This window comes from Myxine glutinosa, chromosome 5, assembly GCF_964187855.1.
Source record: "Myxine glutinosa chromosome 5, kmMyxGlut1.1, whole genome shotgun sequence".
Lineage (NCBI taxonomy): Eukaryota > Metazoa > Chordata > Myxini > Myxiniformes > Myxinidae > Myxine > Myxine glutinosa.
The window spans coordinates 29,791,366-29,805,866 of NC_136265.1; the positions used below are offsets into that span (position 1 = coordinate 29,791,366).

Sequence of the window (14,501 nt, forward strand, 5' to 3'; positions counted from 1 at the left end):
AGCGACTGTGAAAAATGAAATGATATATCGAATTTGATTTGAAATAAAACTGGGAGAGAGAGCAAGACACCATGGGCCTACAAAACAGGCCTCAAAGCTATGCGAGTTAATAAAATGGTGGATATTTGTTTATAATTATATGAAGCCACTCCCAGAATGGGTGGAGCTATGGGTGGAGCTACTCTGCAAACCGAGTAAGCCACACCCCGGACAGACACCCAACAGACAGACAGACAGAATCATCTACGGCTATTATAATATAGATAATATAATAATAACAATAATAATATAGAAGATAGAAGAAGATAATAACAAAAGGCAGTGTCCGTCCGTCCGTCTGTCTATCTCCTTCATAACTCCGATGATTAGGGTGTGAGATGAGGAGAAGATTGGAAGGTGCGGGTCTGCGGGATGAGGGAAAGATTGGAGGTTGCGGGACGAGGGGAGGATTGGAGGTTGCGGGACGAGGGGAAGATTGGAGGGTGCGGGACGAGGGGAAGATTGGAGGATGCGGGACGAGGGGAAGATTGGAGGATGCGGGACGAGGGGAAGAATGGAGGGTGCGGAACGAGGGGAAGATTGAAGGGTGCGGGACGAGGGGAAGAATGGAGGGTGCGGGACGAGGGGAAGATTGGAGGGTGCGGAACGAGGGGAAGATTGGAGGGTGCGGGACGAGGGGAAGATTGGAGCGTTCGGGACGAGGGGAAGATTGGAGGTTGCGGGACGAGGGGAATATTGAAGGGTGCGGGACGAGGGGAAGATTGGAGGGTGCGGGACGAGGGGAAGATTGGAGGGTGCGGGATGAGGGGAAGCTGAGGGGAAATTGGGTGAGGAGCGATGCAGGAAGATTGAACATGAAGTCGATAAATGCTGAAGAGGGGGGGAGCATTGGAAGGATGCAGGCTTGCAGCAGATGTGGGAGAGGGTACTTACATGGACAAGTTTTACACCGTTAAAAGCCGCGACGAGGAATTGATTTGGAAGAGTAAATGGCTTTCACAAAAATATGTTGATCGGCTTCCAGGTGAAGTCTTCATGAAAGTGTAAGTTTCCTGATTCATGGTTGTTGAAAAAAAAAAAAATGCGTTGATGTTGTTTTTGCATCCCTGTGACAAATTTCCTTTTTTTTTTTTTTTTTTTTGTGTCTGACCAATCTTCAGAGAAACGGACTCCAATCTTCAAGATGTTCTCCTTTACCAAGAATAGTCTTGTGGTCACTGAGAATTCTATTCATCAGCAGAAGAAGAGTAACTGTGTGAATTATATTAATTATAAAGAGAAAAGTATTCATGGCGAGGAACAGGTGAAGATTCCCACTAACAAAAAGATACATATTGGTGAAACACCGTACATGTGTCATGTTTGCAACAAATCATTCATTCGTAGCTCATTCTACAAGGCACACATGAGGACACATGTTGGAGAAATGGCATACAAGTGTGTTATCTGCAATAAAACATTCAAATGGAAGTCAAGATACGAAGAACATGTCAGGACTCACACTGGGGAGAAGCCGTATAAGTGCAGTGTGTGCAGCAAATCATTCAGTCAAAGCTCATCCCAACAGGAACATCTGAGGATTCATACCGGGGAAAAGCCGTTCGAATGCCATGTCTGTAATAAAACATTTCGAAGGAGAGGAACATGCCGCGAACACTTGAGAACACATACGAAAGAAAAGCCGTACAATTGCACAATGTGCAATAAATCATTCGGTTATCATGCAAACCACAAAATACACATGAGGATTCACACTGGGGAGAAACCCTACAAGTGCACCGTGTGTGGCAAATTGTTTATTTATGGCTCGACCTATAAGGACCACGTGAGGATTCACACTGGGGAGAGGCCGTATAAGTGCACCGTGTGCGATAAATCATACAGTAATCACTCATGCCTCCGGGTACACATGAGGATTCACACTGGCGAGAAACCCTATAAGTGCAACGTATGCGGCAAATTGTTTATGTGTAGCACGTCCTACAAGGACCACATGAGGATTCACACTGGGGAGAAGCCGTATAAGTGCACTGTGTGTAGTAAAGCATTCAGTAATCGTGCAACCCGTGACGTACACATGAGGATTCACACTGGGGAGACTAAAAAAACAAAACAAAAACACAAACAAACACAGCTGGCAGCCAAGGTTGAAAGAGTGCCATTAAATAATCTCAATTCAGTAGCACCAATGAAGAAAAATGCTTCACTCAGGAAAGAATAAATGAAATAACAAACAAAGCAAGATAGCAATCATTTAAAGACATGAAGTGTATGACCTGTTAGGGAACTTTTCACTGAACCCTAAAATAAATAACTCAAGACGAAACTCAGACTCAAAGAAACTCAGACTAACTGTTCAAGCCAAGGTTTATTCCGAATTTAGAGAGAACTTGTTACACAAAATATAACTAAGATATGACGCGTCGCTTGAAGACTTCTTCCTTCTCTTCTGTCCTCTCTCGTCCTGCTCCTTCTGATGATTTATCCTGCTCTTGGAGCATTGTGCTTAAGTAGACCTCGGCTACTTTGATGTGGTGGGATTGAAATTTAAAGATCAACACAGAACTCGGCGACTCTGTCTTCCTGGCGCCAAAAGCCCATCTGGTTCTTATTCTACAGTCACTAAAGGTTTACATAAGATACTACAGACTTGGCATTTAATATGGAATATATATTTTTTCTTGACTTGGGTTTACTTTCTGAACTCAGTATATCAATCTGGTGAGTTTATTTTACCCTTCGGTGATGTCTTTGTTGAAAGAACCATGTCACTGATTGTCTTTCGCAGCAAGAAGTCAATAACAGGATTATATAACAGGTGGCGTGACAAAATGTAAGGACAGGTACATTTGACGATTGGCTTCACAATCGGGTATATAAGGGTTGTTGCGTTCTGTATTAGTGGAAAACAACTGCTGCACGTGTACAAAAGTTATTGCCGCTTCCTCTGGAGATGGTCCGTCAACTTGACAATGCTGTTTGTCATGGAGTGGTGGCTTTACGAAATTCTGGCATGAAACAGCGTGCTATTGCTCGGCAGTATGGCATCACTCAAGGTCAGGTGTCAAAGATCCTGAAACGAAATGCTCAGAGGGGTGTCCCTACTCCAATACCGAGGCCAGGACGTCCATGCAGAACCACAAGGAGAGATGATCGCCAGCTGCACCGGTTAGTCTGCAATGGCTGTACCAAGTCAGCTAATCGGCTTAGGGCAGAGTGGCAGCAACTGACAAATGTGCCTGTATCCAGAAGGCTAGTCAACCAACGACTGGTTCAAGCAGGCTATCGTGCCAGGCGTCCCCTGAGAAAGCCACGCCTGACCAGACAACACAGCCAGCGCCGATTGCAGTGGGCCAGAGAGCACTGTCAATGGCAGCCAGGACACTGGAATCACGTGACCTTCAGTGACGAGTCTATATTTCTGGTCTATCGTCAAGATGGCCGCGTCCGAGTGCGCAGATAAATGCATGAAGCCCACAACGAAGACTGTATAGTGCCAAGAGTCCAAGCTGGAGGTGGTGGGGTGACAGTTTGGGCTGCTTTTCATGCAGGGGGCAAAACTGACCTGGTTGTTCGGAATGGAAACCTGAACCAGTTCAAGTACAGGGTCATTCTGGAAGAAACATTGCTTCCATTTGCTCGTGCAGCCTTTCGAGGAAACTTTGTCTTCCAAGATGACAACGCACGGCCTCATCGTGCTCGCATGATCCAACACTTTCTTGCTGACCGTGGTGTAGAGCATATGGAGTGGCCTGCCATGTCCCCGGATATGGATCCGATAGAGAACTTGTGGGCAGAATCAACGCGTCAAATCGACCACTTGGACCAGCAGCCTACCTCTGTGCATGCAATTGCAGCAGGCTATTGTCACTGCATGGCAAGCGATTCCTGTCCAAACCTTGGCAAATCTTGTGAACAGCATGCCTCGACGTGTACGTGCTCTCCTGAATGCTCGTGGGGTTTACACGAAGTACTGAACTGTAATTTTACTGTCCGTAATCCAAGTCATAATTTAGCTTTTGTTTTTGTTGAAAAAAAAATTGGCTAATGTGCAAAATAAAGAGATACTTCTGGAAAACGTACAGAAGTCTAACACAGTACTGTCCGTGAATTGAGTTCGATATCAGTTTACATCACTTTCAAGGATCAATTTATTTGCTTCGAAATGTCAAATGTGGTTTTTGTTTCTTTTAAAGGTCACATTAACAAAATCTAGAATAATTTCAACATAATTCCAATGAACTTTTGGTTATAAGTCATCTTTAAAAGTAAGTTCACCCCCACAAAAAAAATATTCCATATTAAATGCCAAGTCTGTAGATACAGGCAAAGGAGAAGAAACCATGGTCTTAATCCCCTATATGTCAATCTACTCTGACCTGCACAATCTCACTACTTGATTAATGCACCCACCCTGGGCTTGAGTGAACACTCAGCGCTGGGGCTCTCCACTTAAAGGCAAAGGTTATTTACAGATGTCCCCTTATGGCTTCGGTTCCACTCCCAAGGCCTTGCTCACACAGCCGAGCCTTGAAAGCACATTCTGGTTTATAAATACAGATTTAACAATGGGCCAAAACTTGCCTTTCTATATCCTTACATGCTTTAAGAACAAAGTTCACATTGACGTACGATTTAACTGCTTGCATAACTCACCGACCCTAATAATCATAGAAATCTCCCATAATTACAAAGCAAGATAGCAATCATTTAAAGACGTGAAGTGTATGACCCAAGAAGAGAGGATTCAAATGAAGATGAAAAACTGGACAAAGAAAGAAAAATAGACCTTATTGTGGGCAATGGAGTATGCCAGCTGAAAAGACATGAGAAAAGAAAGTGTGAACGCCTGGGAACAGATATTCCGAAGCATGTGCCCTGATAAAGTAAATTGTAATAGGGCAACACCAAGTTCGAGGAAAAACAATTTCATCCATTAGAAAATATTCACAGAGGAAGAACTCAGACTAAGAGATAATTGGTCACCTACACATGGCGCACGACCACCAACGCCAAAATGGAATGACAGGACATACGTTTGGGATGAGATTCCCAGAATACAAACTCCAAAAGAAAAGGAGCAACCGACAGAACTTACTGGTGTTGAGCAGGAAATAGAACAGGAAGAGAGGAGAGCAGAAGCAAATGGGATTTCAAATGTAATTACAAAAACAGAGACAGAGATTGGGCAACAGATCGGAGAATTGAATCAGGAAACAAAATTGGAAACTACACAACGGATCAAAGATTGACAATAGCAAATGCTGCAGTAACACCTCAAGAGGAAGAACAACTCGAAGTTAGTAACTCTGGTCAAATAGCACCTAAGCAAACAAAATAAAAACAAAATTAATTACAATGAGGAGGAGAATAATGGACAACAGAATGAAGAGGGGGAAGAGGACCAACAAATACCTCCGAATAGAAGAAGGTCCTGAGGTACAACACAAAAAAATGCGTAAAGTAATCAGCAAAGATTACCTACACAGAATAAGACCAATTCTGAAATCATCCCTCTCTCCAATGAACAAAATCAAAGCTGTAAACCAACTTGCAGTACCGGTGTTCCAGTATAGCTGTGCAATTACAAACCGGCCACAATCGGAGATCAACAACTTAGACACCAAAACAAGGAAACTTCTCTCTATCCACAAGATATTATGCAAAATTCAATGCATTCAGAGATTTTACTTGCCAAGACGAGAGGGAGGAGGCAGTCTGATGAAGCTGAACCAAGTGCACAGAACATTGTGTGTTGGACTAGCGGAGCAGGTGAAAGCTCAACAGACTATCGGATGATATTTGTGCACGAGCAAGAAAACAAAAATCAGAAAAGGTATCCTTAATCCATTTAGCAACAAACTTCCAAAACCAGGTGCAAGTGCAGGATACTACACAGGAAAACAATACAGAAACAAATACAGCCCCAGTGATCGCAAATAAGAAAAAGGAAAACTACAAAAAGAAATATCAGCAGATATACTCTGACAAATGGGAGAATGACAAAAGAGCAGGAAGATTAAAGAAAAAAAGAGCTTGACAGACCATGGATCGACAAGGAAGGTTCATTGGAATGGCTAAGAAGAGGTCAAATTAATTGGGATGGAGAATGAGTCATCATGAATGCCCAAGACCAGGGGCACTACACTAATAGCTTTAAGAAAATGGCAGGATTGAGTCAATTGGACAAATGTAGGTTTTGTGGAGTAGAAACAGAAAGTACCAGTCACCTCCTTTTGGGATGTAAAAAAACTCATGTCAGAACAGTTGTACACAGAAAGGCATGACAGCATCTGTGGAGTAATCCACTGGCCCATCTGTAAACATTTAAACATTCCGTTCCCAGAACAATCATGGAAACACCAACCAAATCTGATCCTTGAAAATTAACACCGTGCTCACGCATGACGAGATGAGCCCATAATGTGGAGACTTTGCAAACAAAGCATTACGTCCGGACATAGTGCTCAAACACAAAAAGGAAAAGACGGCACTGTCGATTGAGATTTCAGTTCCCAATGACGTTGGATTAAATGCTTCAGAAACCAAGAAAATTCTCAAACACCAGGATCTGAAAAATGAGGTGAAGAGGACTTGGAAATTGAAGAAAGCTGAAATTGTACCAGTGATAGTCAGAGTAACAGGGATGACCAAGAAAATCCTTACCAAGCACAAAACCTTTAACAATATTGAAGCACTTTGACCTGAATCAGGTTGTGAAAGGAAATAATGATTGGTTTTGTTTTGTTGTAAGGCACTGGTCCGAGTTCGTGATCTTGCCCCTGTGAATCTATGCTTGGTCGTGTTACAATCTCCAGCCTCTATTCGATCTCGGCCTCTTGAAAGGATCTAGGGTTGCGCAGATATCCTCTTGTCCCTCTGAACCCCGGCTTCATCATTCTGGGGTCTTTCGTCTCTTTTGAACGTGTCTCCTGGACGTACATAGTGGAGTGAAATTTAACCTCTCGCGTGTAGAACCCTCTCTTTCTTTATTCTGTTGCCAAGATCTCAAGCTCAAAAGAAACTCAAAGTGGAAACCTCCTCTTTATTGCTCTATTTCTCTCTCTCTCTCTCTCTCTCTCTCTCTCTCTCTGTCTCTCTGTCTCTCTCAGTTTTTTTTTTTTTCCTTTTGTATTTATTTTATATTTCAAGACCATTGCTGCTTTGGAAATCTAATGATCATTTCATCTTACAATATTTGTATTTTTACCTCTGTGTAACAAGCTTAAATATAACAATTCCCTCCTGATTGTTTTGGTTTTTATTTGATTGGAAATTTTGAATGTCTTTGATTCATCAGCATCAACTTTTTCTTTGACTTAAATATTTCTTATCTTGGTGTTTCTTCATTGTATATGTCAGATGCAGAATTCATTAAACACACCTGAGAATGGATGTTGAGGAGTTGTTTGAAGATGTGATTCGGGATTGTGTTGTAATGATCATTCATTATTGTCAGGCAACATTATTCAGCCAATTACGGCAGTGGTCTAATCACGTTGAGATAATATCATGAGGAATAGATATCTGCCATGTGAAAGCTAAATGGTAAACTTTTTTTTGAAATATCGCATACGGAAAAGTATGTGTATGGATGGTCGGTCTGACGGAACTCATTTTAATGTCCAACATCTCCGACCTTGTAGGAGGGGCAGGGAACAAAAATGAAATGTGACAATAAGTGAAGCTTTGTGTTTGTATCAACTTTGTAGTTTGGTGTCAGACAACAAAAGCATGCTCTGAGGTATATACAATATTTTATTGTTGTTTCTAATCGAACTGACCCTACAGATCATAAATTAGCCGGATGCCAAGCTGGCACCCTTGGGGAATTATTTTATTGAAGAATTCAAAATGGCCGCCACTGACTACTTTTCTTCCAATAACCCGGCATAAATTAGACGTAGACTTGATTTTAATGACAAAACCCATGTTTTAAATGTTGAGGAACCCAATAAAATAAATCACTATGGTCTATAATGCCATTTTAAACACTTTCCAAATGTTTTCATCCAAAAATGTGTCCTAATGCTGCTTTTTGAGAAAAGAAAATACTGCATTTACAGTGAAAATAGAGACACATTTTTGGTCAAAACTAAACATTTTATGATATACTTGCATGGCTCGGCTTACTACACTTGCCTCACCACACATCATCGCCACAGAGGCACAGGCTTGTTTTAACTGAGGATAATGACCTGACTGAACTTAGTTGCTGACGACACAGCAACCTGCAAGTTGCTGTGTCGTCAGTCATGGTTTATACTAATCATAATACAAACATTTATTTTGTATAAATTTATTTATAATATTGGTCAAATTATTTATTTGTAATTTATTTGTAATCTAATAAGGTCCAAGTGGTGTAAAGCTCTAAATGGTCATGGGTCCAAGCTGATCTAATGGGTTTAAAGGGGCTTGCAGATCTTTGGGGTCTTTCTGATAGTTTGGGTCTTTTTGGTCTTTAATGGTCTTTCAATGTCTTTTGGGTATTTTAGGTCCTCAGGGTCTTCAATTACTTTGTGTCTTCAGGTTATTTGGGGTTTTCAGGGCATTTTGCTTCTTTGGGGTCTATAAGAGTCATCGGCGTCTTCATGGTCTTTAAGGGTCTAGGCAACATTATTCAGTCTTTGGGGTGTTTTAGTCTCAATACAAAACCTGCTAAAATATAGTGTTACTACCAGTTCAGAGATATAGCGACGTCATGTATGACTTCTGTAGTGAAATCGTATTAACGCTGAACCCAGGTGATGCTCGCTGCTCGCTGACACCGCTAGGGGGGCGCGGCTATAAGACCCGATGCGGCCGCTGCTCTAGGCGACTTCTCCTGTGACATGTTACAATGACTAGTAGACTCGCTAACGGTACGTACCGCATAGAATATTACGCTTGCTTTCATTGAACTATATTATGGATTGACCTATGTGATGCCAAACCTTATTTCTATTGCATTCCTGTATTTGCAGAATGATGTCAAAGGTCTTAATGGAATTAAACCAACAGATGGACTAAAGTTGTGGACTTGAATGATTTCCACAACACTTAATTCCATTAAAATCTACGGACATGGCGGGAAGCAAGATGCTGGTGGTATCGCAATTCTGCGCCGACCCGCAAGCCCCGGATGCTGGTTTGCAACTGACTCACTGGTTGAAAACTTTGGAGAACCAGTTCGCTGACCAGGACGCCGTGCCGACAGCTGCCGTGAAGCCAGCAGCGCTCCAGTCCAAAGTCGACTACAAGGTGTACAACAGTATTGCACGATGTGCGACGTACGACCTCGCTGTTGCGGAGCTCAAGCGATTGTACATAAAGAAAAGGAGTGTGGTGTATGCTCGGCATTTGCTGTCATCACGACGCCAGCAACCAAATGAGTCGATGGATCACTATGCCCAGGAGCTCCGGCAACTCCTGCTAGACAGCACCCAGGAGCCACGGACTCACGAGCAGGTTCAAGATGACCTTCTCCTAGACGCTTTCGTCTCTGGAGTCTCCTCTCAGGACCTCAAGCTCAAGCTCTTGGAGAAGACCGACCTGACCTTCACGGCGGCTCTAGAACAAGGAAAAGTATATCTCGAAGCGCGGCTGCAGTCGAACGACTATGATCGCATGCGCCTCTTGGCGGGGACCTCGCTACACGCACGGCTGGAGAGTGCTACCGCCGAAGAACCGGGAGCGGACCCGCTCGCGGAACTCCAGGTTGCCCCGGCGGAGGATCCGGGGATCCTGACGGCTGCCGCTACGGCCAGACCCAAGACCTTACGCGGAGCCACATGCTACTTCTGTGGGGGTCAACGACATCCCCAGTTAGTGTGTCCGGCTCGGGACGCAATATGCCATATGTGCTCGCAAAAGGGGCACTATGCAAAAGTGTGCCGGAAAATCGCACGCGGTTCGCGGCCGCGCGCGACCTTGAATGGGCTTATTGCAGAGCCTATGGGCTGAGCACGGAACACGGCGCCTTACCCGGCTTTGATGGGCAGTGCCCCTCCTCGCGGGCCCCTGGTCGCCCAACCGACCTTGGCAAGAGACACCGAACAGCCACAACTGTCTCATCCTCAATCGGACATGGAACGTGCGTCCTTGACGAGACTCCGGGCAACGCGAGGGACTTTGGGGTTATGCCAAACCCCAGTGGTACGTAACCGTCACGTCTCTCAAGAGCGTATAGCGTCCTCTGGCGGCGACACGTGTTTGGTACAAACTACGGAGGCCCATACTCGTCAAACAGCGATTTTGAATGGCAAGACAACGGACCGCATGGGGGAGCTCTCTGACGGCTCTAACTCCGCCAAAGACCGCGAAACTGCGGAATGCATGGGAAAGCTCTCTGACAGCTTCAACGAATGCCCCATGAACAACGAATACTCTGGCAACGACCGCAGAACTGCTGATTGCATGGGAACGCTCCCTGACAACTTATACGAAACTCCACGGACACCCTCTGACGCCCGGAAAACTGCACCTGGCATAGGATCCACCCGCGAGGCGCGACCGACTCACACGGGTGGTTCGGACCCACTCCCAGCAGGCTCGTCCGGCCTGGCTCAAGCCATTATTCCCCTCATGGTCGAGGGCCATTGTGTGCATGCCTTGGTGGATACAGGGTCTACGGATAGTTTTATCGATCAGCGACTAGTGCACAGGCATGGTTGGCAGGTCTTGAGGGCTACGAGACGGATCTTCATGGCTTCCCAGGGACTTTGGCTCAGCACGAAGGGGGAATGTCGATTGAAACTCGTGATAAAGGGACGGGTTTTCCCAGATGTACACCTCATGGTCTTACCTGCTTTATGTGCTGATATTCTGTTGGGACACGATTTTCTTAAGCGACATGGACGACTGGAAATGGAGTTTGGTGGGCCTGACACGCTTGCTGTGTGTGCCCTAGTGAAAATGGAAATCCAGCCACTTTCGCTGTTCCCCAATTTAACCTCCGACTGTACACCTGTGGCGGTAAAATCACGGCGCTACTCTCGAGCAGACATGCAATTCATTGCAGGAGAGACGGCTCAGCTCTTGAAAGACGGTATCATAGAACCTAGCCGGTCGCCGTGGCGGGCCCAGGTCTTAGTGGTGCGAAGCGAAGCACACCGCAGACGCATTGTAATCGACTATTCCCAAACGATTAACCGCTTTACACAGCTGGATGCCTACCCCCTTCCGGGGATGGACGCGCTGGTGCGACAGGTGGCCCAATACTCGGTCTACAGCACTCTCGATCTCCGTAGCGCATATCATCAGATCCCTATCTCTAGGGCCGATCGTATCTATACCGCATTTGAGTCGGGGCAACGGTTGTACCAGTTTACTCGATTGCCTTTTGAGGTGACGAACGGGGTCGCCTGTTTTCAGAGGGCCATGGATGACCTCATTGCGAGGGAGAACTTGACTGATGTTTACGTCTATCTAGACAATCTTACGGTTTGTGGGTATGACCAAGGGCACCATGATGCTAATCTGAAGTGCTTCCTCGAGGTCGCGCAGAGGTATCGCTTAACCATGAACGAGGCTAAGTGTCAATACTCCCTACGCAAGATAGATCTTCTGGGGTACACCGTGACCCATGGCTCTGTCGCTCCGGATAAGGAGTGTCTGCGACCTCTGCTCGACATGGCCCCTCCCAGCGATCGGGCGTCCCTGAAGCGCGTGCTCGGGCTATTCGCCCATTACTCGAAGTGGGTCCAAAATTTCTCCGTGAAACTTCGCCCCCTTGTGGCCTGCGACACTTTCCCTCTGCGTCAGGCCGCTTTGGAGGCCTTAAGGCCGACATCGCCAGTGCCGCTGTGGTGACGATGGACGAGGGCGGATCTTTCGTCCTAGAAAGTGATGCCTCGGATCATGCCATAGCGGCGACCCTCTCCCAAGGAGGGCGTCCGGTGGCTTTCTTTTCACGGACTCTTACCTCCGCTGAGCGGAGACATTCGTCTGTCGAAAAGGAAGCGTACGCGATCGTCGAGTCGATTCGGCGATGGCGCCCGTACTTACTCGGGCGATGCTTCCAAATCATCACGGACCAACAAAGTGTTGCATTCATGTACGACACCTTACACGCCCAGCGCATTAAGAATGAGAAAATCACTCGCTGGCGTATAGAGCTTGCCGACTTCTGCTACACTATCAAATACCGCCCGGGGAAGGATAACCAGGTCGCCGACGCCTTATTGAGACCGGTTACGTGCGCGGGCATCGTCATTCTGGAGGGCCTACGCGCTTTGCATGAAACTGCGGGGCATCCGGGCGTAACGCGTTTCGCTCATTTTGTGCGACGTGGCAATCTACCATACTCGATTGACGATATCCGCCATATCTGTCGCGACTGCGCTATATGCGCGGAAATCAAACCACGTTTCTATAACCCTCCCATGGGGACGCTGGTTAGGGCTACGAGGCCGTGGGAAAGATTGGCGATGGATTTCAAGGGCCCGTTGCCGGTGTCGAGTAACTCTCGCTATCTGCTCACTATCGTCGATGAGTACTCGCGGTTTCCTTTTGCTTATACGTGCGTGGATATGACGGCTGCCACGGTAATGCGATGCCTGCAGAATTTGTTCTCGATGTTTGGGTACCCGGCCTACGTGCATACTGATCGGGGTGTGGTCTTTTGTCTCAGGAATTGCGAGGCTACTTGCTCCAAAATAACGTCGCTTCTAGTTATACCACGCCGTACAGACCCCAAGCGAATGGGCAGATCGAACGCTTCAATGGGATTATATGGAGGGCCGTCGTGCTCAACCTCCGGACCCTCGGCCGGGGCCTCGATAAATGGGCTTGGTCGCTACCTGCGGTGCTGAACTCGATCAGGGCTCTACTATGTACGGCCACCAACCAGACTCCCCACGAGGGACTTTTCCACCACCCGAGGAGCACGGGGTGTATACGGTCTTTACCCAGTTGGCTCGCTGAGCCCGGGCCGGCCTATCTCAAACGGGCGGTTCGCACGAGCAAGTACGACCCCTTAGTGGATAAAGTGCAGGTACTCCAGGCTAATCCCTAGCATGCACGTGCGATGACGGCAGATGGGCGTGAGTCCACAGTCTCCGTACGCCATCTTGCCCCATGCGGGGTCACCGACCCTTATAAGGAACCGGACGAGCCAATCTATGAGACTATGGACTCTTCCGACACTTCCGTCACTGAACGTCTGCCGACCCTCCCTTCGCCACATCCACCCTTACCTGACGGTTTGGCGGTACCCCCCCCCCCCCGTCACCTGACTCCGGCAGCTACTCCGACGCCGGGGTCTCTGGGTTACATGATGCCATACCCGAGGAATTTCGGACCCGTGCTGGCAGGGAAATTCGCCGCCCGGACCGGTACGGTTGGGCCGACTGATACCATAATTCCGCACCCTGTTAATGCTGACGCTCACTCGATTCTAGCCGCGCGGCAGTGTAATTCTAACGGTGGGGAGAATGTAGTGAAATCGTATTAACGCTGAACCCAGGTGATGCTCGCTGCTCGCTGACACCGCTAGGGGGGCACGGCTATAAGACCCGATGCGGCCGCTGCTCTAGGCGACTTCTCCTGTGACATGTTACAATGACTATTAGACTCGCTAACGGTACGTACCGCATAGAATATTACGCTTGCTTTCATTGAACTATATTATGGATTGACCTATGTGATGCCAAACCTTATTTCTATTGCATTCCTGTATTTGCAGAATGATGTCAAAGGTCTTAATGGAATTAAACCAACAGATGGACTAAAGTTGTGGACTTGAATGATTTCCACAACAACTTCAACTTTATCCAACCAAATCATTCATCATATACAAATTATATTCCACACTGTGGAAGAAATATAGAAATTAAACAATTTGCTGTGTTTGTAACAAATTTAAAATGCAATGTATCATCATAACCAGGTCTTTCAATGTCCTAAACTTCAGTTTCTTCATCATGTTCATTGTTATCATCATCCACTGACACAGCAGTGATCGTACATTCATTCCTTCACTCATTGCCATGACTTGGAGAGAACATGGAACCTGACAGCTGTGCTGCAGATAAGCTGCAACGGGATGTTGAATATGGTCCTGAAGACGTGCATCCACACCTCATCTTCAACACCTCTACTAGTGCAGGGGAAACATATGGTGGCAATGCAACTGGCACTAACATCTTAGAAACCATGTCTGACGACCATCCATAAAGAACTGGGTTCAGAGCTTGAGGATCGGCATCCAGTGCTGCTTTCCAGATGGCTGTTTGGAGATGTGCTCTGTGTACGAGCCCTCAACTCTGGAGCTGAACTGAGTTTGCGATTGGACATCTTTGTCAACCATAACTCTTACCTGAGTGCTGCCATCTTATTGAATAAAGGTGATCCATAGCACGCAGCAATTAATTTAGTGGTCTGTTGTGAAATTGGGCATCTGTTCCTGTGTTTCAACGAGCTTTGTCAGTCTTTTACCGGATTTCAGGATTTTCACCACTGTCACCTTGCCAACCCCCCATAAGTATGACACAGCATCACACCCAGAGAGGACATGTGCA

General features: G+C 46.3%; 1 protein-coding gene across 1 annotated transcript in view; it reads left to right on the forward strand.

Moving 5' to 3' along the window:
• The window catches only part of LOC144892093 (uncharacterized), a 44,083-nt gene extending 35,024 nt beyond the window's left edge, over positions 1-9,059 (forward strand). The window contains exon 5 of the mRNA XM_078777266.1: positions 8,967-9,059. Coding sequence (XP_078633392.1) covers positions 8,967-8,971 — 5 coding nt within the window. The 3' untranslated portion in view covers positions 8,972-9,059. The remainder of the gene's footprint in view (positions 1-8,966) is intronic.
• Positions 9,060-14,501: the final 5,442 nt, after the last annotated feature.